We start from the raw sequence: 24,661 nt of genomic DNA on the forward strand, positions 1-24,661 counted from the left end.
TCTCATAATGCAGAATAATCAACTGAACGGAACGCTCTGCTACAGGCCAAAATAACCACCGGAATAGAGGAATCTGAAAGGAACACAGAGAAAGATGCTATTTTTATTTTGCATCAAAAATGTGTCGATCTTGCAAAGCTCACAGCACAAATAAACAAGACTAAATGGAGACCGAGCAAATTCAGCTTTGATGAATAACTAAAACGGCTCTCAAAAGCATTTCTGGTCTCATCACATCCCAACCCCACAAGTCCTCAAAACAGGCTCTGAATGAGTGTTAACCTCATTAAAATGTGCCTATAAAGCAACACACTCATTGCATTTAAAATAAATCACAGGACTGCATTTGCATGTACTGCACCACCTCTACATGCTGGATCTCATATCTGGCATCTCAAGTGAAATGGTCCCGTGTGATAAATACGGGTGTGGACGACGGAAGACACGCAACGCTTAAAAGGTTTTTGATGCGTACGCTGGATTGGACTCCAGCAGTCAGATTTAGTGAATGCGGAGAGACATGACGCTAAACAGGATATCAGTATCTATAACACTACGAGGGAGACATCAGAGCTTAACACTCCCCCATCCCGTCCTTTCCCGGCGTCTGTGCCGTGTTCCAGCTCGTGTAAACAGCATTTTCAACCGATAAAGATCAAATTACACTCCTGCAGGCTGAGGGAGAGCAAAACAGGTGAAGACAACACGAGACTGAGTAAATCTTGAACACAAACAAAATGAGTTACAAAATAACACTTTTTTTTACTCACCTTCATGTTGTTCCAAACATTTATGACCATTTTTATTATGCTTTTTCCATAATTTACAGGTTTGAAGCAACATGAAGGTGAGTAAATGATGATTTGGCTGTAATAATTCAGGCTCGCTTGTAATGTTGTTGTACAAAAGGGCCCGTGTCAGTTTTGATCATCTAGAGTGAAAGGATCGCAAGTTAAATGCCATGATGAGTTCATCCATTGAGAGACAGGAACAGCATGAGTTATCACAACAGTAGTAAAGGTCACTGCCATCTCAGACAAAACAGCGGTCGGCATACAAAACACAGAGAGGCCTTGACCGTCATCTGCGAGAAGCTAAATACAAACACGCTGCAGGAAAAACTCACACTGAATAGGATCAAAAGAAAAAAAACAACAAGGTAGGATGACTTTATCTGTCTATCTGAAGAATTCAATGAATAATCTGCCTCACATTTTGTCTACACGGCAAGAAAGTTACATGGCTCAACTAGTTGTCAGAGTAAATTCTAGTTCTATGCAGTTCACTGGCCTCTTTACCACACCAATAAAGATGCTAATCAGCCCCCCAAAACTACAAAATGATGGCAACAGTATCATGATAGGTCTAATATCTGAATCAATAGTTTGCTAATACAGTATTTAATTCATTTAACATCGAATAAAAGACTTAACAAAAAAGCATACAGTAAAGTTGCATGTCAAAGTTATAACTTCATAACACAGAAGTTGCAATAGTCTTTTCGTCCCTATTGTGACATATCTGAGTGAAACGGCTTCTGGAATGAGACAAAAATGTAGGGCAGGGCTTGATTTCGTCCTCAGGAATTGATTGGATCATAGGAAGTAGGGCGTTGCTAACTAAATGGAGGCAGATCTGAATGCAGTTTGCAGTCAGTTGTGGACATACGTCATCATTAAAGGGTAACTTCAGTAATTTAGCATTAAGCTTTGTATCAGTAGAAACTCTGTAGTATATTTGAATTATGGTATTTTCCCCCCTCATATCCCCCTGAGACGAGAGAATTATGCATTTTATTTCTGGAAAAATTCCTCCGATTACGCAAATATCGTCATTTTGCGTCATCGGAGGATTTTTTTGGCCAGAGGCTGAAAACTACAGCCAGTAGAGGGAGCTGTTCCGCACGTTTTCAACCCGCCCACGGGGAAGAGATCTCACGCACAAAATGTGAATGCGCTCGCGGCTCGACCTTGGGCATTCACAATGGAGCAATACAGAGCAAAGTGAGTGTTTCAACCTTTCAATGAATTCCTATGAAAGTTTAGCTTCGATATGCGTTCAGAAAACGCGCCAGACTGGACACGCGCTGAGAATGACTGCCGCGCTTACCTCAGCTACTACTTCCCTCTCGTGCTGAATGAAATCTGACTTCTGCTGCGTTTGTCCTGTGACTTTCGTTCGGCTCATTCACACTTTATTGAAAAGACACGTTCAGTTTTTAATTGTAGTGTTTATTCTCTAACTGAACGAAATTACTGTATTATAATGAAGATCAAAACGACGCTGGGGGCAGTGTAGGAAGTGGCCTCGTAGGGCAGCAAAGCAAGTGCATTCTGGGAGTTGTTGTCTTTCATCCACATAAGACAAAAATACATTTTCTGTCTTTTCTCAGTTTAGAAGGCACCAAATTCAAAAATAATTTCACATTTCAACTACATAAATGACAGTTTAAATACACATTCATCTTCCCAGCGCTGAAGTGGCCCTTTAAGAGAACAGACGTTTCAAAGGGGAGGTTAACATTTTTGATTAAAGATTATGAGTGCACACTGACTGCACATGAATTTAAAAAAAAATGTGCACAGATAAATCCTTTATAATAAACACGACAACATTCTGTTAAAAAAAAACACTTTATAAACAATTGACAAAGAATTGTCCATTTTGATTTTATGGTGACTTTAAAGGAACATGAGTGTGTTCAGCAGGCTCACAGGAAGGCAGAAGTAGATAACAATCACAGTATAGAAACCACTCAGCACACCTACACAGCCATAATGGAAAGTTCACTTCAGTTTCTGGGAAACAGATCAAATAAAATGCACAATTTATGGGTAATATAAAGGCATGAGCGCTTCGAGATCTTTGCCATCACTGAGAGAAATGTGTCACCAAAATACAAGAGATATCAGGGGAAAGAGTTTGTGTGTGTGTGTGGGTCTGAACGTTTTCTGAGAAATCGAATCTGCACAGGAATGTTTGGAAAATGTCTGAAGTCTGAATAATAACTTAATGCTGGATTCTTTGGGAAGCTGAACAAGGCTATCTTTGCCTCACAACCACAAACACACTTCTTTAGTGACAAATTCTCTCTAAAAACAAAATGACAGCACCTCCAACAGCTTTTGTAACCCGATGAAGCTTGTTGATGGGCGCGCTCTTGTTCTCGATGTACGCACTAGTGTTCGACCTATATATCGGCCGGCTGATATATCGGGCCGATATTTGCGGTTTTTACGTGTATCGGCATCGGCCGATACAAGGCTGCTGCCTTCGCCGATATTTTTTCCCGGCATTATTTACAGACAGGCGTCCACAGGCAGCTCTGCTAGAGACGCTGCATTTCATGCACTGCCCCTCCCCCCACTAGCAGAGAGCAAGAATCTTCTCTTCAAGAAAACGATAAGTTTTAAACTTTAAAAGCATCTTTTAACTGTTTGACTTAGTTGAAATATTGCCATACACTTTGAAAGTGGAAACGTGTTGCTCTATATGTGCTAGCAACTAGCTAAGCAAGTTTGTACGTCCAAATGGAAAACGCAAATGCTGAATGCCTCGTCTATAAAACTGCTTGCCATTGTATTTAGGGAGCTGCAAATAGCTAAATTGTAGGCTATTAGTATGCATACGGTAGCTGTTACGAAAACTGGTCATAGGATTAAGTAATGCCGACGTTGTTCCGTGGTATTTGTGGGAGTTTTATTCAGTGACCACCTGGCTGCAGTTTGGACGTGTGTGTGACTCTCCAGTGTTTCCCACACAAAACAGACTAATTTGCGGCGATTCGCCACATAATCAACACCGTCCGCTACAGATTGCGTTTTTGGCGGCTGCCAAAGCAAATGTTTACCGTAGAAACTGACTGTGCTGCGCTTGTGACAGGCTTGCTGAGAGAACGTGTACGGAGCGCGCGATGCCCCTCCTCCGGCCGCGCGCGTGCACTCACCGTCTTCAAACGGTCTTGCTCCCCCTCCCTCCAGTGTTGCCAAGTCCGTGGAATTGGGCTACTTCAACACTGTTGCCGCGGGCTGTTTTTCATGTCCGCGGGTGAAGCGACCCCAACTATGTAATATTTTGCCCCGGAAATGCGAATTTTAGCAGGCAGCCCTGCCAAAAAGACGCATATTTTACCCCCCAAAAGCCCCACGATTGGGCTTGTTTTGGGCTAGTAATGAGTAGCAATTGGGCGGATTTTGTTGTGAAAACCTGGCAACCCTGCCTCCCTCGCGCATATTAATCAAAATCAACTGAGAATTGACACGATGGTAAAAGGTCGGAAGACCGAAGTTTCACGTGAAACATAGGGAGATTTTTTCCTGGATTACCGCTGGTGTTGCTCTACAAGAGATTAAGTTAAGTGCACCTAAGCATTAAATGACTAGGTTGTAAATAGTTGGTTACTTTTAAAATTAAGTTTAGTACAGTCAGTGTGCACTTTATTATGCTGCTTGCTTGTTGCTACTGTGTGCAATAGTGTAATTATTTTATTTATGCTTAAATATTTATTTTCAGAATTTATTTTCAGCACTGAACTCTTTTTTTACTTGTTCTACCTCACCTGTTTTTACTGTTGGTTGAATATAATTTTTTTTGTACAATAAATGTTCCTTTTTTAAATTGAGACTTGTAACATTGTTATCAACATGATCATTGTGTCATTTTTATGATGTAAATTGAGGGAGCAAAAGCAGTATCGGCTCGATACTGTGATACTCGATACTCGATACGATATTTTCGGCTCGAAATATCGGCTCCAGAAAATCGGCAGCCCGTATCGGTCATCGGCTAAGGCTGATGAAAAAAAATCGGTATCGGCATCGGCACTAAAAAATCTGTATCGGTCGATCCTTAGTACGCACGACACGTGCTCATCCAGGAGAAGTGTCCATACAAGCAATTCCATCCTTTATGACGTCATAGAGGGCCATACTCGAAAAAAACTTTCTGAAACTTATTTGAATCCTAAAGAAGTGTATTTGGAACAGAAATACTCCATCATATGTCCAACTCATTTTTTGAAACTTTGGCAATGTTTAGCATGAGAATCCAACTCTTCAACAGTATAAATAAGTCAGAATGCATGAAATAGCATAAGACATCCCCTTTCAACACAGAGACTGGAGCGTCAATGTTGCTGCTATAGCTTCGGATAGAAAAAAAATCTAATGATTTGTTGAAAAGCAGAGAATAGCATTCCTTTCAACAGAGAGAGAGAGAGAGAGAGAGAGAGAGAGAGAGAGAGAGAGAGAGAGAGAGAGAGAGAGAGAGAGAGAGAGAGAGAGAGTGTGTATGTGTGCCGTATATGTGTGTGTGTGTGTGTGTGTGTGTGTGTGTGTGTGTGTGTGTCATGTTTACCCCAGCTGTAGAGTTAGTAAAATAAGTTGGCATGTACTTGCAAAGTTACTAAAAGTCAGTTGAATGTCTGTTGGCAGACCATGACATTAAGTGTTAGCAGATAAATGATGACAGTTGACATACTTATAATTAGTAGAATGTCTAAAGTGGACTATCGAAATAAAGTGTTACCAAAGTTTTCTGTGACTGCTGGAACCCTGAACAAACCAATTCATTTATTTAAGTAAATTAATAGAACATTCCAGAAATATATAATTAAATTAATCAATAAATGAACAGATGAACTGGACAGTGGAAGAGTGTTTATATATCTTTTTTAGTGTCTCTCTCCTCTATAAATTCTGATAGCTGTCCTTTTTTCCATATTCCTCTCAGATTATATCTACAGCTGGAACCTCAACAGGTGACATCCGGTAGTCATGGAAACAACACAGTGGCTTCCTAAAAATCAAGGGCTCAAAGCTTTGGGGGTTCAGAAGGGAGAGAGGAAACAGAGAAAGGACAGACAGAAAGAAAGAAGGAAAGAAAGAAAGAAACGAATCTACTGCTGATTGACTGTGGCGCCATCTGAACTGACCCACAGGGCAAAGAATCAGAGAGATCTCAGCAGAAGTGCTCAAGTCTAATCTGAGCACAGCAGAGAGTGCATCAAAAGCTCACGCAGAGTACAAAAGGCTGATCCCGGGTCAGCGGGAGGAAATTCATCGCGCAGCACAGCGTCTGCACTCTTCCCACGTAATTTGATCGCTTGGGTTACTTGTCGTAATTTATAAAGAGACATATTTGAGAAACTCAAGCTTCGAGGCAAAAGCAGTCGGGCAGAGATCATCCTCTGATAAAAACAAATCCTTCCCATTCAATTTGATGCACTGACAGGTTGCTGTACTCAACAAAATAAAATGAAAAGAAATTAGCAGAGAACAGGTGCAAAAAGTTACTGAATCACCAGCCGTGGCCCATTACTCAAGTTTAAAAAGACACACACAAATACAATGTCATCATTTAAACATCCCAAACTCCAAAAGAAGTAACATAAAGGGTGTCGAAGCGACTCCAAGTCACTATATTCCAATTCTACAGAGGATTTGTGTGAAAGGGTCCCTTTTACTGTATGCTTTCCACTAAGGCTCTTAACCTTATAAATCCTACTGTATCATTTGATAAGCACATTTCCTTGAAATTATCAACATGATCAAAACTTTGCTGAAAAACCTGTTTTACACAATCTTCTACATTCTTTTTAGTAAGTAAAAGGGCCTAATAGTATAATTGTAGACTATACTAATAATTCAGGTCGTAGTACAAATGTATTTTTGCGGTGAAATATTTACCAAGTAAATGTAAGAATACATTTTATATAGTTTGTTTGATATTGTTAGTAATATTTATATGTTTAAATGTGAGTATCAGAAATGATACATCAGGCTTCTGAGGAATGTTTATTTGTACATGTATGTCTGTCATCATTGCATTGTATTACATGTTGTGCACCTACAATAAAAACTACAATGTTTATCATAAAACTAGGCAAATGAATAGCATCTTACTTAGACATATTGGGAAATATAGAGTAAAAACTGATATTCATACGCATTTTATGCAAGTAGTCTGTTATACTGTTATGGCTACATAAATATCAGCAACCGTACCAAAATAAAAACTATAAGTTGCTATAAGTTTAGCGCTCTGAATAAAATTAGTGTTTTTTCCTTCTCGAGTTTGAGCTTCACATTCTCTTATATCATACTATATGTATACAAAAGCCATAACAGCCTGATGTAGCTATCATATATGATACTCAACAAAAACACATGCATAACTTTTTTTTTTAGATTCGATTTGGTCTTAACTAAAGCCTCAATAAACAGTTCCATTTAAGAACATAATTTACAGGGTTAATTCACATTTGCACTTTCACATATTCAAACTGGTCACATCAAGAATTACATATCCTTACTCACCATATTTAAAGCTGCAGTCCTTAATTTTTTTGGGTTAAAAATGATCCAAAATCAATTTTTGAGCAAGTACATAACCAGCCAGTGTTCAAAACTATCTCCTTACCGTAGCCCGATTCACAACGGTATAAGCTTGCAATAATGTGTTATAATTTGAGTTGTACTGGTAGCTTTCCACAGGAAATTCGAGCATGGCGGTGCTCGTCTTTGCGTCACACTCTATACATGAAGAAGGGGTCCCAGCTTGTAGACTATCGCATGCGAGGATGCTGCAGGTGGCGGATCATTTATAGCCTTTTCTCACAGCGGCTGGAGTAATTAAACTTATCATTTTGGTGGCGGATTGTAAACCAGAAATGCCCAAATGGCATCATCAGTGACAACTGGATATTCACCCGTAGTCAAAATCAAAAGATTAGACTGTACAGAAATTGAAATCTACAGGTAACGCTAATACACACTAAATACACAGTCACGCAATGCTGATGTTGTTAACATTAACCATTTGAGAACAAAGTATAACAATAATAATAATAATTTGCACGGTTTGATGTGATGTGAGCTACATGTGATCGTTAGATTTAATCACCGTTGGTAGCGCGATTCAAAGGGTTAGTTCACCCAAAAATGAAAATTCTGTCATTAATTACTCACCCTCATGTCGTTCGACACCCGTAAGACCTCCGTTCATATTCGGAACACAAATTAAGATATTTTTGTTGAAAGCTGATGGCTGAGAAAGGCTTCAGATAGGCCTCCATTGGCATTCAGTACATTTACACTCCCAAGACCCATAAAAGACACTTAAAACGTCGTTACAAAGTCCATCTCACCACAGTAACTCTACAACAATTTTACGATGCGACAACAATAGTTTTTGTGCGCAAAAAAAATCAAAATAACACCTTTATCCAACTTGTTCTTGTCTTCCGTGTGTGCCTCCACGACGCAGATCCGGCGTTTGGACACATGACCCAGAAGCGATTTGTTTACAAGCAGAGGAAGACGCGCGTATCTAAGCTGTTGAATTCTACATTGATCGTGCTTTAGGTCTCAGCGTAGTTCTCAAAATCGGGCTAAAGTGTGCATTTCATGGATTCCCGAACCCCGGCGCTACGTCATATATACTCAGGCACACACGGAAGACAAGAACAAGTTGGATAAAGGTGTTATTTTGATTTTTTTTTGCGCACAAAAACTATTGTCGTCTCATCGTAAAATGATTGTAGAGCCACTGTGGTGAGATGGACTTTGTAACAAAGTTTTAAGTGCCTTTTATGGGTCTTGGGAGTGTAAATGTACTGAATGCCAATGGAGGCCTATCTGAAGCCTTTCTCAGCCATCAGCTTTCAACAAAAATATCTTCATTTGTGTTCCGAATATGAACGGAGGTCTTACGGGTGTCGGACGACATGAGGGTGAGTAATTAATGACAGAATTTTCATTTTTGGGTGAACTAACCCTTTAATGCTTTTTTTCTCCGTTGGTCAGATCAAAAGCAGCAGACATTTTACTTGTTCAGATGACATTTTCCCGAACTACAGTATCCACACCTGGTGTGGTGAATGAATGACACACATTCATCCGCGCTGAGGAGCCGTGTCGATGCACAACCCATGTAAAGACGATAATTCCGCGAATAACTGCAATTGTAGGTTTCAAACAGAGATGGACGTACGGACTGCAGCTTCAATACAAGCAAACCCAAATGAGATTTGAGAGAGATCATATAACTTCAGAAGATTTAGAATATAGAGCTCAAGTCGTATGGACCACTTGCTGTTTTAAAACCACAGTAAATGAGGACTTAATTTTGATTTCGGGTGACTAGACTGCTGGGGTATAAGAGCAGATTACGTAGGTCTTATCCAGATGATGAGCTTACGCTGCTGTATTTCTGACTCACTAGTGTGAAGAACTCCTCCAGAACATGCAGTAAACAGCAGGGAGGAGAACATCAGCAAGAGCGAGTGATACAACAGGAGCTGCAGTGCATGCTGGGCCGACAGTGAAGAGCGAATCCCAGCTTGAATCTAAAGCCCAACAGGGGTTAAATTAAAAAGAGTATATATTCTTAAAAAGTTCTGAACTTTCCCTCCCCTTCATTAAACATGGAGAAACACCCATGGTTAAAAATATCACATGCTACAATAACTCTAGACCACCTACCTCCTTGAAAACCTCTATTGCCCTTGTATACCTTAGCAAACAGGTATGAAGCAGCAAAACAGCCAGCAGGACTTTGCAGGAGAACGATCTTATGAGGAATGAGGCTATGTGTGTGAGTCCCACCTCTGAGGTCACACTCGCACACATTCATTTACATGAAGTTTTTCATTCTCAAAGATCTGATAGGGCCACTGTTGCACCACACAGCATTCCAGTGATGTTTCTGCGCACACATTCACACGCACACTTATCTGTGCACACTCATACTCGATCACACACACGGCACTGTCATGTCTTGTCATGTCACAGCAGAAACTGAAAAATAAGTCATTTAGACGTATGTATTCGTGAGCTTATACAGTATAAGGGAACTTTATGTTGAAGTTGTTTGACTATTTAGATTAGTCTGAAATTCTAAATCAGGGTGGGGTTGTAGATGCAGGACGAAGTAATGATGGAGAACAGAAGAAAAAGAGCAGAATGGGCTGAGCTGCTCACAAACACACACACACTGAGCTGATGGCTGTCTTTTCCAGTGGATTAAAGGCCACATGTTTAATTGCTTGTTAACAAATGTTTACTGCGCCGTATTGAACTGCACCCATTTCCTGCCAAAAATAGGGCCAGAGATCCTGCCAGTCCTACAGCAGCTCGCAGAGAGAAAGAGAGGAACATGTGCATTTTACATATAATAAATAAATGAATAAATAAAGGACACTAATATTCCAATAGTGCAGAAAACAATCTTCTTAGTGCTTGCTAAGGCATATATAATACAGAAAAGTATCTGTTTAGCATAATATATTATCTAATAAAGTGAAGGGTTATTAATGGATATGCACTACTGTTCAATAGTAGTGTGATTTATAAGACATGTATAGTGTTACCAAATATTTCTATTTCAAATAAATGCTGTACTTTTAATCTTTTTATTCATCAAAAAAAAAAAAAATCAATACTAATATTCAATAGTAATGATGCTGAAAAATCAGCTTTGCTAAAATAGAAAACAGCTATTTTAAATTGTAATAATATTTCACAATATTATTGTTTTTGCTGTATTCTTTTTTTTGCTTCTTTTTTTTTTGCTTACCAACTTCAACTTTTGAAAAGTAGTATATACAATTTTTTACATTGAAGAGCTCCAAGTTAGCTGACTGAGGGGGTCCCTTGGCATGTATAATGTAAAAAAAAGTCTGAGGAAATGTACAGTATGCTATTACATTTCAAATAGGGCTGTGCGATATTGAAGAAAAATGCGATATGCAATATCCTTGTTAAATAATGCGATATTCGATATGCGATACGATATTGCTTTAAGTGTGTAAAATCTATTTCTTTCCCCAACTGATATCTTTCACTTAAAGCATAACCGACTGTGTTTACATGAATACTCATCAAGACAGCCATTTTGACATAACTGTGTGTATATTTGACAGTTCGAGTGTGTAACAAGACACGAAAAAAAGAACAGCTTGTGCGCACATTTCGGTGTGTGTCTCAGACAGCAGACAGCGCGAAACTGCAAGGAGTTGTTTGTTGCTTTTTGACATCAAGCAAATCACATAAGTAACAGTCGTGTGCCCAGTCTATTCTCTGCTATATGCGTCAACCTAAACTGTACACTTTTCACAATGTTGAAGTAGCCTATTAAAATCATTCAGATATTGCGTACCCTTGCGATGTGCATATTGAAAAATGTACATTTGCGATATTTCGATAATTTCGATATATTGCGCAGCCCTAATTTCAAAGCAATAAGACTTGTGATTTTTACCTAGCATATGATAAAAAGGGTAAAATAAAAATTAATAGACTTATATTGAACAAGGGACATGAGCTAGAGACTACAAAAATATACGTTACCTTCTCCTGCTCCTGCACGCAAAAGCCTGCATAAAAGTATAAATAGATATTTTTCTGTACGTCCATGAAATTGTTTCAAGTAATTTAACATAAAAGCAAGCGAGTACATGGTTTGGCATGGCAGAACGCACGCAAAGTGCGCTTCCTTAATAATTACTAAAAAGCTGACATCTCAGTTCAGCGCGATCTCACAAAGCTCTGTTATCAATGAAGCTGACTGCACAAAGAATCTTTCATAATGTCTACACATTTTCCTTGTTATAATCTCAGAATTCTAATTGGCCATTGCGTTCAAGAAATCAACACACGTCTGTGATTGGCTACATTGCACAACGCTGCAAAAACAAACTCGGTCCATGCTTGTGCCTGTAAATTATTTTGTATTTTGTTTTAGTTGTTCTTGTTGCTTTTGTGCAATAGATGTATAACAATTTATTTTTAGATATTTCTATTTTGCGGGAGTCCCGCAAATCGTTTTATTCTCCCACAACCCGTCCACACACGAGTACCTTAACGCCCGCGCCAATAAATCTAGTCCTGCGCCGCACTCTATTGTGTTAGGTCCCGCAAGTCATACGGTAGTCCCGCAGAAGTGCAGGTCTCTAACATGAGCCATATAGAGACCAAAATATCAAAGTACTTTAGATGTATTTGTGAGCTTATACAGTAGGTGGGCTCTTTTGACTACTGACTGGGTCAGTAAGTAATCACCTAGAAAACCCAGAACACCTTAGCAATGGCATATCATTGTGCTAAAAACCACACAGTACACAGTAGCATTCACATAACAACCACAAAATCAATCACTTTGAAAATTCATAACATTCCTTAATCCTTTCCTCAACATACTGAAGTGTTTGTGGTTTGTTGGTTCATATCACTAACCCAAGTATGCAGCACTAAGTATAAGCAATAGCAATAGGGATTCTTGCCATATCAAACATCTCTACCAAAGTATTCAGCATACAATTCCAATAGCCCAGAAAAGTTGTAGTGACTAACATAAATTAGCAAAAAAATATTAACTTGTGTAGCCTGCAGACAGTCATAAAGCAGGGCGTGTGTGAGCGTGTGAGCTTTTCCTCCCTGAGCTACATCAGGAGGGGTAAGTTAGGTTATGTTTGCAGGGATGGGTTCAGCATCACGTCTGGTGCAATCTTGTTTCATTTTCTGTGGTGCTTGTCTTTGACTCACTCTCAGATATTAAAAGCCACAGAACAATATCAGACCTGTCAATCGCCTAACGTCTTAAAGGGCCTGCTGCTCGACGTCTACATGCACATGGATACAAATCAGTCTATGAATCTGTCAGTCTCTCAGTTCTCATGGGCGGCACTTCCACAATATGCAATTCAATATACCCTTTCTTGTATGGAATCTTTCCCTATATACCCACAGGAATCGTAAACAATTATGAAATATTGAATTCACTGTAGCTTTCCCATTTGTCTCAAACCACACATCTCCACGGCAACCAGCATCGACAAGTGCTGTGGGGTCTGTATGCTGTCAGAAGAGTTATGGTAGATTTGTGTTATATTAGAAACCAGAACTGTTTAGATGATACAAGTGTGTGTGTGTGTGTGTGTGTGTGTGTGTGTGTGTGTGTGTGTGTGTGTGTGTGTGTGTGTGTGTGTGTGTGTGTGTGTGTGTGTGTGTGTGTGTGTGCGCGCGCATGCTTTTACAGTTGTAGGAGTACATATATGCATGGGAGTGTGTTTATGGGTGGACAATAAAAACATTAATTTTAAAAGGCACAGGACTCTGATCTGTGAATCCCTGTGGGAGGCTGCACTACGGGGAACACACACACACAGATCATCTAATCAAACTCTCTTTAATGGAATGATGGTGTTTAATTATGCCACAGAGCCCCGTTAGCACGCTGACTCATAAAGACGAGTAGGGCGCACAATAATGTTTGCATGAGTGCATGGGCACACACCAAAACACTCCATTAATATGGTGAAAAGCATAAGTGGCCATCGGGTCAGTTTATAGTTCTTGGACATTTAAAGAACTCTACATGAGGCAGTTCAGAAGACGAAAGGAAGACACTCATCAAAAAGTGAATTGGAAAATATGGTGGCTGTTGGAAAAGACATCCCAACTTTCAAATAAAAGAGACAATCAACAGACAAAGGCAACAACTAGTTATTCTAGATGTTTAAATTCAAGTTACCATTTTTATAAATGAGTAAGAAAATAAATAAAATGAAAAATAAAAATAGAAAAGAGCAAAAATTAAATATTGAAGCTTCGGCACAATTTCTTGGGCAATGTTAGAATGTATTATGTTTATTTTTTAATGATTTTTTAAAATCGTATAAAACTATATATATTTTAGAGTGGCCTTTTATTGTGGCCAGCCTACTGCACACCTGTGTAATAATCATGCAGTCTAATCAGCATCTTGATATGTCACACCTGTGAGGTGGATGGATTATCTCGGCAAAGGAGAAGTGCTCACTAACACAGATTTAGACATATTTGTGAACAATATTTGAGAGAATTAGGTCTTTTGTGTACATAGAAAAAGTATTAGAACTTTGAATTCAGCTCATAAAAAATGGCGTAGCGTTTATAATTTTCTTCAGTGTATATATTACAGTGATGCATTGCTGCCACATCCATATTTTTTTCCACTCAATTTTGTCGTAATAACGAGACATGACATTTTAGCAACATCTTTTCTCGTAATAGCGAGATGTTATGTCGTTAAAACAACAACTTTTCTCATAATAACGAGATTTAATTTTAGCGATATCTTTTCTCGTAATAACGAGATGTTATGACATTAAAACAACATATTTTTCTTGTTAAAACGACATCTATTTTCTCCTAATATGGAGATATGTTGTATAGTGATGTGTGCAAAATATGCCTGTATCCACATTAGAGAATTTATATAGCCTATGTGCCGTTGTCATACTTCCATGTTTGAAAAGCAGAAGCAAGCTCAGCGTAAAACATCTTCCGCTGCCTGTATCAATGGCACTACCCATTGCACGGGATTGTTGTGATTTATTGTTGTACAGTTCATCACAAATAGCCTTCATCTAAACCAAAATTAGGCTATTTCCACAACAAATCCTTTAAATTTAACAGTATTCAATGCAAAACAAGAATGAAAAATATTCTCTTATTTGTATAACCATATGTGTCGACCTTTTGTATAAGGCCGTGGATTCAGGGAACAGTGATTATTTTGCATGCACTATCTATCTTTTGCATATCCCATCTTCATTTCAAAAATGTATTTTGTTTATTAAACGCAAAGTTCTGAAGCAAGCACAGCATAAAATATCTTCCACTGCCTGTATCAATGGCAGTGCCCATAGTGAAATATTTTAACGAGAAATATGTTGCTTTAACGACATAACATCTAGTTATTACGATAAAAGAACATTTCGTTATTACGAGAAAAGATGTAGTTTTAACGACATAACATCTCGTTATTACGAGAAAAGATGCCGTTAAAACAACATAACATCTCTTATTATAACATAATTAAGTGGAAAAAAATATGTATGTGGCAGCAATGCGTCACCGTAATATATAATCATTTGTATTTTACAAATTGGACTGTCTTTTGCTGCAAAACCAGCCGTCCATGCATGCTTTTTTGTGCAAAAACCTCTAAGTCTACCTCTTTGGACAACAAGACATAGTAAACAGTTGCAAAATCACCAAAGATGCAACTGGAAACATTACAAATGATGAAAGCAAAATTCAAAATGTAACAATGAAGAGACTGATCCACACAGTACGGGGAGCTGTGATGTAAGTGGCTGCTGTGTCCATTTCTGTCAGAGTTACAGCAGCACACGGAACACATGCTTCTCGCTAAATTCTGTCATTGTCACTATAACGATGGACAAAATGGACAAAACATGATAAAAACTTGCTGCTCGGCAATTGAAAGCAGCTCATACGCACGCCGTCGCTCATCTTGAAATCATATGATTCGCGTCTTCTGATTGGTTCTTCTGTGGACTTTTGCTGACAAAGGGAAGTGGCGTTTAGCAGTTCTTTCCAATTAACTGGTATTTCAGAATGGGCTGCCGCTGGGATTTAGTGTATTTGAAGCAAAGGTATTTGATGAACGTATACTATGTGCAGAGAGCATTCGATCAATATCATTATGGAGGTGGAGTTGAGCAGCTTTTGCATCTAAACTCTTCATATATAGGGTGAATTCAGGTTGATTGGGACCCTTTTTCCAAGTCATCTCAATGGCAAAAAGTATCCCAATAACCCTGAATTCACCCTATATACACTGGGACGGTACTTTAGGTACTAAAAATATGTACACTTTAGGTACTAATAATATGTTCACTTTAGGTACTAATAATATGTACACTTTGGGTACTAATAATATGTACACTTTAGGTACTAATAATATGTACACTTTAGGTACAAATATGTACCTTTAAGGTACCAATATGAACCCTTTAGGTACAAAGTGTACCTTTTAAAAAGTTCTGCCCCAGTGACAGCTTTTGTATCTTTTTTCGGAGAGTGTATATGTATATTAAATTGTACATTTAGCCAACCATTTAAGTAGATAAAAACTGTGATTTCTTGTCTGGAAATAGCTTCCAAAGGACGTTACTAAGATGCCCACACAGACTGGACTGATGCTGCCATTAAGCGATGTCAGAATGGTTGTATTTGCTGACTGAATGCACAAGAACCCCACCACAATGTTGTAATTGCCAGTGGGCAACCCGGTATTTTTTTTGAGCCATAAAGTTCATAGTTGGCCTAGTCATTTACAGAATCATCATGGAAGCTACTGTAATTGTTTTTGTAACTAGTTTAGTATTTTGTACACATTTTGAAGAGTAGCTTTCAAATCCATAGCCTTGTGTGCACAGTACTGCCCATCCCATTTACCTCTTCTCACTTCCTGTCTCCACAATCCCACCTATGCAATAAAGGCAACAATGTCCAGAAAAAGACCTTTTGAAAATTGCCCAATGCATCAATTTTATTTCAACCAGAAGACTTTATTCCAATCCATCCAATTTTAATTACAATTTCCAAATTCAGAAGTGGGAACTTGCAATGAAAACGAACTATTAAGTAGAAATTCTAATATTCTAATATTTAATTCTGACATCCATTCAATGAATTCATTGCTGAGCTTTTCGAATGGTTGGGGTGATGGATGCAGGTCATCATGCTTGGCAATAAAAGAAGAACAACAATATTGAATATACAACAATAAAAGAAGAACTTGACAATATCTCGCAGCTGAAAGGCCTCAGTGCATTTCAGCGCTGCAATCTCACTCATCTCTTCCCACAGTTACAAAACACCACATCAATAACGTTTGCACCAAGCGCAGCTGGATAAAAATACACCACCTTTGGTAACCCAAAGCGATGAGAACTTGTCTTCTCCACACTCTCATCGTGCCTATCTCTGCATCTCTCTCGCACCTACTGTAGGGAAACGACAGAACTTCATTTCATCACCTATGAAGGCACGGCATCAAAGAAACTACAATGCGCTCCTCACAACACAAGTTGCCACGGCAACAATACAACGGACATTATAAAGCTAATAAATAGTGAGGAGGAGGAGGATGAAAAAAAGAAGATGGGGTGAACGAAAGCATGAGAATGTGAGATCTATTCCTGGAGCTGCAGAGAGAGGACTTCAATGACTTTACTGTGATTTCGGCTCTGATCCGTGGCTTCAATCACAACAGCGCTTGGAATTCATGTCTTGGCCTCTCAGAGGAGATGCTAACATGTGATTCCAGTGATGGCGCTTCTTTTTTTTTTTTTTTACTTCACATGCCAGCAGAATTAAATAAAAGTCACCGACATCAACCATCAACAGAAGGCACTGCTAGATGCTGATAACTTAAAAATCGGCTTCTGTTCCAGGCAAGGCGGCAAGAACCTCAGAACTTCACGCTACCAGATGAAACACCTCAGAAACCACATGAAATGCCACCATATCAAGTCCTGCGACAGTGGGACAGGAGACACGTGTATTAGGGCAGGCCGACAGGGAGCCGCCATCAAAGAGAAGAGGAGAGGACCCCTCCATTTGAAAAGCCCCCTGTTAGACTGGAGAGTGACTGAGATGAAAAGGCCCTTTTCACAGTGGAGATCTGGCAAACAGAGATATAAACTTCCCTGTAGTGGCAAAAGGGTTTTGAATGCAACAGCGATATTTCCTTCACTTTCCATCACCATTTGCCTTCCTCTAGATATCGCATGTATTGTAGAGGGAATGGCATATAATGTGGCCAGGGAGAGTCGTGTAACTCACAGGCCAAATGAGGCTTTATTTTAAGGGTTGCCAGGTCCTCCTGCCCCACATCGACAGGAGGGGAGAATTTCAGGAGCGACACAGAAGAAAGTAATGACACCCTTTGGGATCTATACAAGTAACTGAGTTTAATAAATGGTAGAAAAGTTTGACAGCTTAGCCCGACAGCAAAATTAAAAATCAACTTTTTGCCACACCTGCCAATGGGGAGTGTATTTAACAGCCATAAATACTTCTTACCACTACATGAAAAGTATTGTGCATTATTTTTAAACATTAATATAATATAATATAATATAATATAATATAATATAATATAATATAATATAATATAATATAATATAATGAATATAACATAAAATAATTGTAACCATGTAAATGTAAACATATTTTTAAAAATATATGTATTTTTTTTAAAGGTAATTACATTATGAAGCATTATTTTGTAAATTTTGAAATAAAATATAACAACATAATATAATATAACATAACATAACATAATACAATATAATTAATATAATATAATATATAATATAATACAATATTAGTAACATCTATCTATCACAAAATAAATAAAGTATATTATAAAATTAAAATAAAAAAGTATAAAATAAAAAGTATATTAATTTATAATTAGCTAAATAATTACATTATCATCGAAAATAATATATACTATATTTATAACAATACTGCAATATGCAATACTTGAATTATTATAATATTACAACTAATTCTCCTTCCATATTAGTGACAAATAAAGCAATTCATTGTTTCAATCTCTGCATTTTATACGAGAGAAGTGAGTCAGACTCTATCTTTGTGCGAAACCTGTCGCAAAAAATCATTATTTTGTTTCTGATATTGATTGAGTGTAATGAGAGTTTTTTCACATCTAGTTGAAGAATAAAAAATTCTAATAAAAAAAACCTTTAGTCATCCTTGATTGTCAAAAGTATATCTGATTGTCAAAAGTATATTTTTACTGGACAACCCACCAAACACAATTATTTCTAACAAGTGGTATGTGTTAATTTTGGATGCTGCCTGACTGCAGGAGGAAAGTAAAAACTGCACTTAACAAAGGTAGCTATTGCAACATCTCCCTCTGCTCCATCTAAACTAAAACAGCATACTTGGCAAAAGTGACTAAGCAGTAACTCTTATAATTAGATTCTCTCTCTCCCAACTCCTTATTTTCCCCCTATTTCTCTGAACACATGCGTCAGGGGATCAGGGTGCCAGACAAGCATGTGCGCAGCATTAGTGAAAACCAACGGACTGCGAAGTACACCAGCGTCACCATGACTACCCCACCTCAGCACCAGGAATGACATCGCCATGGAAACAGCATCAACTGCCCACTCGACCAGCAGTGCCGTAGGTGGATGCTGAGGAAATGACAGGCAGGAAGTGGCGGCCTTGGCAGCAAAACCTCCCGTGCCAAAACACTGACGTTTGCTGAGATGGTTCGTTTGCAGAGGGCCTTGTGCAGAACCTCCCTGTGTCGCTCTCTGAATGCAGTATTTTTACAAACAATTCAGATCGAGGACATTCCCACACGCTCTGATGCCGGCTGCTGCTTTCATACCGTGCCGTGCCACTTTAAAATGCCGTTCAAGCCATTAAAATGTGGTTTGATGAGTAATTCAGTCACACTTTTACGGTAGTGCTGCTCAAAGCAGCGGGAATCACTCTGTTGCTGGCACAAGCACTCTGAGCCAATCAAGAGAGAGGCCTCCTGCTGAAATTAACATGTCTGTATGAGAGACGCAAGGGGGGTTGGCTGGGTTATCCAGCTGGTGATATCATTGGCTGAAATACCCATAGAAACACCATAGAACAGAAAGTGAATCTATTCCAAAGCTACTATTATTTGTTCAATCAGACACTAGACACATTTATACAGCTATATTCTTACTGCATGTCAGCAGTTTTCTCAAACGGTGTGTCTTTCTTATTTGTCGTAAGGGATTTTAAGAGAAATATTTGCCCGATAGGCCAACAGGATGAGAAGAGTTGTACCAGTGAGGCCGTAGTCTTCGGCGGATCCGGTCGAGCAGTTGGCGGGGCTGATGGGGGGGCTGGCGGGGGGGCTGGTCCCGAAGCTGGCGTAGCCAAGAGATGAGCTGACCTCCGAAGGCTCGCAGCTGTGGTTCTGTAGGGGTTTCTGGACGTCCTGGGAGGAGGACAGCGAGGTCCGTTGCTTTGGCTATGACAAGAAAGAGTGTAATGATAGCATTAGACACTTAAATAGGAGACTTTTACAAGTATATTAGCCAAGATGATATGATCTCCAGCAACTGATCCTTAAATAATTCGATCTAAATTTTAATGTCGAATTTACACTTCAATAAAATGAGGAAAAGCTTTTTGTGAGGCACCAAAGCTCACACGGAAAGCGATTACTGGCTGCTGGAGTCATCTAGAAGAGAGTGGTATCATATGAATGACAATGCATAAATGTGCGGTTTATAATTAAACTTCAGATAATGAAGCGCAGTGAATGTGCTCATGTTTCACTAAGCAATGTTCATGATTCACATGAACTTGTTTTTGAGCAAAAATAAAATGGAAGCCCAGTTAAAAAAAGGAGTTTAAAATAAATACATTTACACTGCTAGATATAAAGTCACACATAAGATTGCAATTATGAGAAACGATATTGCAAGATATAGTCACATTGTGAGATATATCACATTTAATAAAACTGCAATTACAAGATATAAAGTGCCAAATATGAGAAATAAAGTCAAAACTGCTAAATATAGTAAAATGGTGCGATATAAATTCACAATTATAAGAAATAGTTGTAAAAATATTTGAAAAATGTGTAATTGCGAAAAAAGTTTTAATTGTGCAAAAATCGAAATTCACCCTTCGCTGCGAATTTGATTGACAGGCGATCTGACCAATCACATAGCCAAATCTGCCGTTTTGTCCGACAAATCAGTCAGGAGAGTTAGTAGGTTAGCGTCGGTGGACTTGAACTTGAAAAACGGTTTGTACTGACGTCTTTCCGCGGTTGAAACAACATTTATTTTAGTGTTCATTCATGTTAATTTGATGCTTATCAATGAACTAGAAGAAAGAGATGATCGGTTCACGAGCAGCTTTAACTGAGGTGCTACAGCGATCATGACACAAAATTATGTTTTATTAACAAGGTTCGGGAGAAGCACGCTCAGATAATTGACACAGGTGGAGAGCACTCAGCTAATCAACAATAGAGGTATATATACACGCAGCAGTCCTACCTTCGTTTGTTGACAGTTATCAGCAACCCTTCCACCACCCGTTCGCCACACCTTTTAACTCTAAAACGACTTACATATACAGGGGGTACTCTGGGTTCAGGCCTAATTCCGAGCTTGAAGCCCTCCCCCCGGACAGCCACCAAATACGCATTGAATTACTCTCTATAAATTATATGTAAGTGCGAACTCGTGAAACGGTATTTGTTGTTTAAATGTAATAAAAAAATGACAAAAATGTTAAAGTTGAGACTTTGTTTTTTCATATCAAAAGTAACTCTGCCCTGTCTGTCGTCGTGTTGTCAGTGTCCTCTTTGCTCCATGATGTATTCTCTCTATGTGAGAACATGTGTGTGGTGTGAGAGCGCCATGGCTTGTCGGACATAGCAACAGTAACTAAAGGGGGTGGGTCTTTGCGAACGGTCAATTGTGAGATATATAGCTGCAATAAAAATAAAGTCGCAAATGTGATATATAGCCTAGTCGAGATAAAAAGAGTCGCAATTGTTAGATATATAGTTGCAATAAAAATAAAGACGCAATTGATAGATATACAGTCGAAATAAAAATAAAGTCGCAATTGAGAGATATACAGTCACATTAAAAAAAAATTCTCAATTGAATTAATATGATATGAATTAAATATGAGAAATAGTTGCAATTGTGAGAAAGTCATAATTATGGAAAACTGCAAAAAATTAAGTCAAACAGTCATTTTATGAGAATTTTTTTTTAATTCAAAGCTTTCATTTTTTAATCCCATGCAAAGCTAAGCAATAATCTTAAATCTTGTGGATGGTTGTCAAGGTGTTGCTACACAGTTGCTAAGGTGTTCTGTCTAGTTGTTAACATGTCACTATGCACTTGCTAGATGTCCTGCATAGTTGGATACTGGCCCAAATCAATTGCTCCCACCCCCAGGTTTGTATGATATTCTGATGCTTGCCTGCATTAAAGATTTCTGCAAAGACACCCCAAACAAAAATCAAATGCAATATGCAAGAGAGTTTGTCTACAGTAGAGAAGTACGTTTTGAAAAAGCCTTTAAGTAGGAGGTGGAATAGAAGTGCGATACATTTTGCTCAGCTAGAGGGAGAGACAGAGCGAGACAGGAGAGAAAACGGCAAAAAGAGACGACTATGTGCAGAGTCAAGCAGTTGTATAACCACAGGAAGCCTTACATAAACATCATCTTTTCTTTTGCGCTACATCACAGGTGTCCAAAATGCCAAATTAATTAATATGCATGAGAAAAATTTCTCTGATTCAAGTGATTTAATTTCACACACAAATGCATTTGGCAGAAAACTGGCTCAACTTGAAAACAGAGATAACAAAAATGTAAATAGGAAAAAATCTTGAAAATATGGTTTTGTAGTAGGAGTAAACAAGATTGAAGTAATAAGAGGGTGAACTCTGGTCTATATTTTATACAACAAAATACATTGTTATACATAATAAATAAGTTTAAACCAAAATATTTATACTGTACGTGCTTCAAACACCCTTAAATCAGATTTCTTTATTCTGTCTGTTTAATAATGTACAATATGACTGCTGCTTACCTCTGATGGCCTCCGGCCGAAGTAGATCTCACCACCTTTCACTGTTTCTACGACCTGTTCCCACTATAATTCTCATAGATGCTCTTGTGTCTCAGAAGATAGCTTAGACTAGCTCAGTATTGGAAAACTGATCTTTATTCTTTTCTCGCAAGGGTGTTAAATATTCGATTACAAAAAAAACTAAACATAACAAAACAATAAGGCCATCAGATCTGATTTTCCTTGGGGGGGAAAACATTCTTTGTGTCTTAATATACAAGCCGAATATCTACAAGATAATTACTACAGGATATTAAGTCCAAGTTTCCTTACATACTATGATATTTAAAGTGGACCTATTATGCCCCTTTTTACGTCTCAGGTGTCCCCAGAATGTGTCTGTGAGTCTGTGAAGTTTCAGCTTAAAATACCCCACAGATAATTTATTATAAAGAATGGGCCGCTCTCCGGAGCTCAGTGAATTCAAGAGTTGCACCGTGATCGGTTGCTTGTGCAAGTCCATTTGTGAGATTTCCTCACTACTAAATATTCTATGGTCAACTGTTAGTGGTTTTATAACAAAGAGGAAGCAATTGGGAACAACAGCAACTCAGCCACGGAGTAGTAGGACTAGGTAGGTAGGTAGGTAAAATCACAGAGCGGGGTCAGCGCATGCTGAGGCACAGAGTGTACAGAAGTCGCCAAATTTCTGCAGAGTCAATAGCTACAGACCTCCAAACTTCGTGTGGCCTTCAGATTAGCTCAAGAACAGTGTGTAGAGAGCTTCATGGAATGGGTTTCCATGGCTGAGCAGCTGCATCCAAGCCTTACATCACCAAGTGCAAAGCGTCGGATGCAGTGGCGTAAAGCACACCACCACTGGACTCTAGAGCAGTGGAGACGTGTTCTCTGGAGTGACGAATCACGCTTTTCTGTCTGGCAATCCGATGGACGGGTCTGGGTTAGGCGGTTGCCAGGAAAACGGTATTTGCCTGACTGCATTGTGCCAAGTGTAAAGTTTGGTGGAGGGGGGATTTTATGGTGTGTGGTTGTTTTTCAGGGTTTGGGCATTGCCTCTTAGTTCCAGAGAAAGGAACTCTTCATGCTTCAGCATACCAAGACATTTTGGACAATTTCATGCTTACAAGTTTGTGGGAACAGTTTGGGGATGGCCCTTTCCTGTTCCACCATGACTGCGCACCAGTGCACAAAGCAAGGTCCATAAAGACATAGATGAGCGAGTTTGGTATGGAGAAACTTGACTGGCCTGCCTCAACCCGATAGAGCACCTTTGGGATGAATTAGAGCGGAGATTGTGAGCCAGCTTCTCGTCCAACATCAGTGCCTGACCTCACAAATGCGCTTCAAGAAGAATGGTCAAAAATACCCAAAAACACACTCCTAAGCCTTGTGGAAAACCTTCCCAGAAGAGTTGAAGCTGTTATAGCTGCAAAGGGTGCGCCAACTCCATATTAAACCCTACGGATTAAGAATGGGATGTAATTAAAAGCGTCAGTTCTGGCAGGTCACGTTAGTCAAGCTGTCAGCTGATCACGTCTACCTATAGGAATACGACGTCACAATATCACAGCTAGGCATGTGCCGGTATCAAATTTTCATGTTGCGATTAATTGCTGAAGCTTTTATCACGGTATACGGTATTATCACGATATTGAAATAAGTTGCAAAAAAAGTGTTGTCATACTATAAACAGGTTTAATATCTTTCTTGTAACAAAAGAAACAAAAATTTTAATACAATAAAGCAATACACAAAAATGTATAAAGTAAACAAATATTTAAAACAGATTAAAGTGCAAAATAATTATAAAGAACAATAGGCTGAAATGTACATTTTCCTAAGATTGATACAAGCTTTAGAAGTATTTTTCATTGTCAGTTTGTTAATGAATGAACTAATGTTAAATAATGGAGCCTTGTAAAGTGTATGATTGAACAACAGTCAGAACATATTCAAACAATATCTAGGGCATGTAATTTAGTCCAGATTAAAATAAAAAATGCTCAAGTTTGAAAATGAATAGCCTTAAGTCTTAAAGTATTAGGTTATGTGATGAGCGGGGAAACGGCTCCGTTTCCGCTGTTCCGTCAGTGCCCTCTGCTGTCAAAGAGTGAATGTGCACTTCAGCGCCTTCGTTCCGCCATGTGCTCAGCTCATGCACGGTCTATTTACATCATTGCGGGTTCCTCTTGGTCTATTTACATCA

The 24,661-nt window shown here is 38.7% G+C and overlaps 1 protein-coding gene across 12 annotated transcripts in view; it reads right to left on the bottom strand.

The window, feature by feature from the left end:
• The window catches only part of anks1b (ankyrin repeat and sterile alpha motif domain containing 1B), a 239,810-nt gene that overhangs the window by 70,760 nt on the left and 144,389 nt on the right, over positions 1–24,661 (bottom strand). For all 12 annotated transcript variants that reach the window (XM_079818229.1, XM_079818230.1, XM_079818227.1 and 9 more), the window contains one exon: positions 19,662–19,848. In XM_079818229.1, the coding sequence (XP_079674355.1) occupies positions 19,662–19,848 (187 nt within the window). The remainder of the gene's footprint in view (positions 1–19,661; positions 19,849–24,661) is intronic.

Source organism: Gobio gobio (genome assembly GCF_949357685.1).
Source record: "Gobio gobio genome assembly, chromosome: 5".
NCBI classification, from domain to species: Eukaryota; Metazoa; Chordata; class Actinopteri; order Cypriniformes; family Gobionidae; genus Gobio; species Gobio gobio.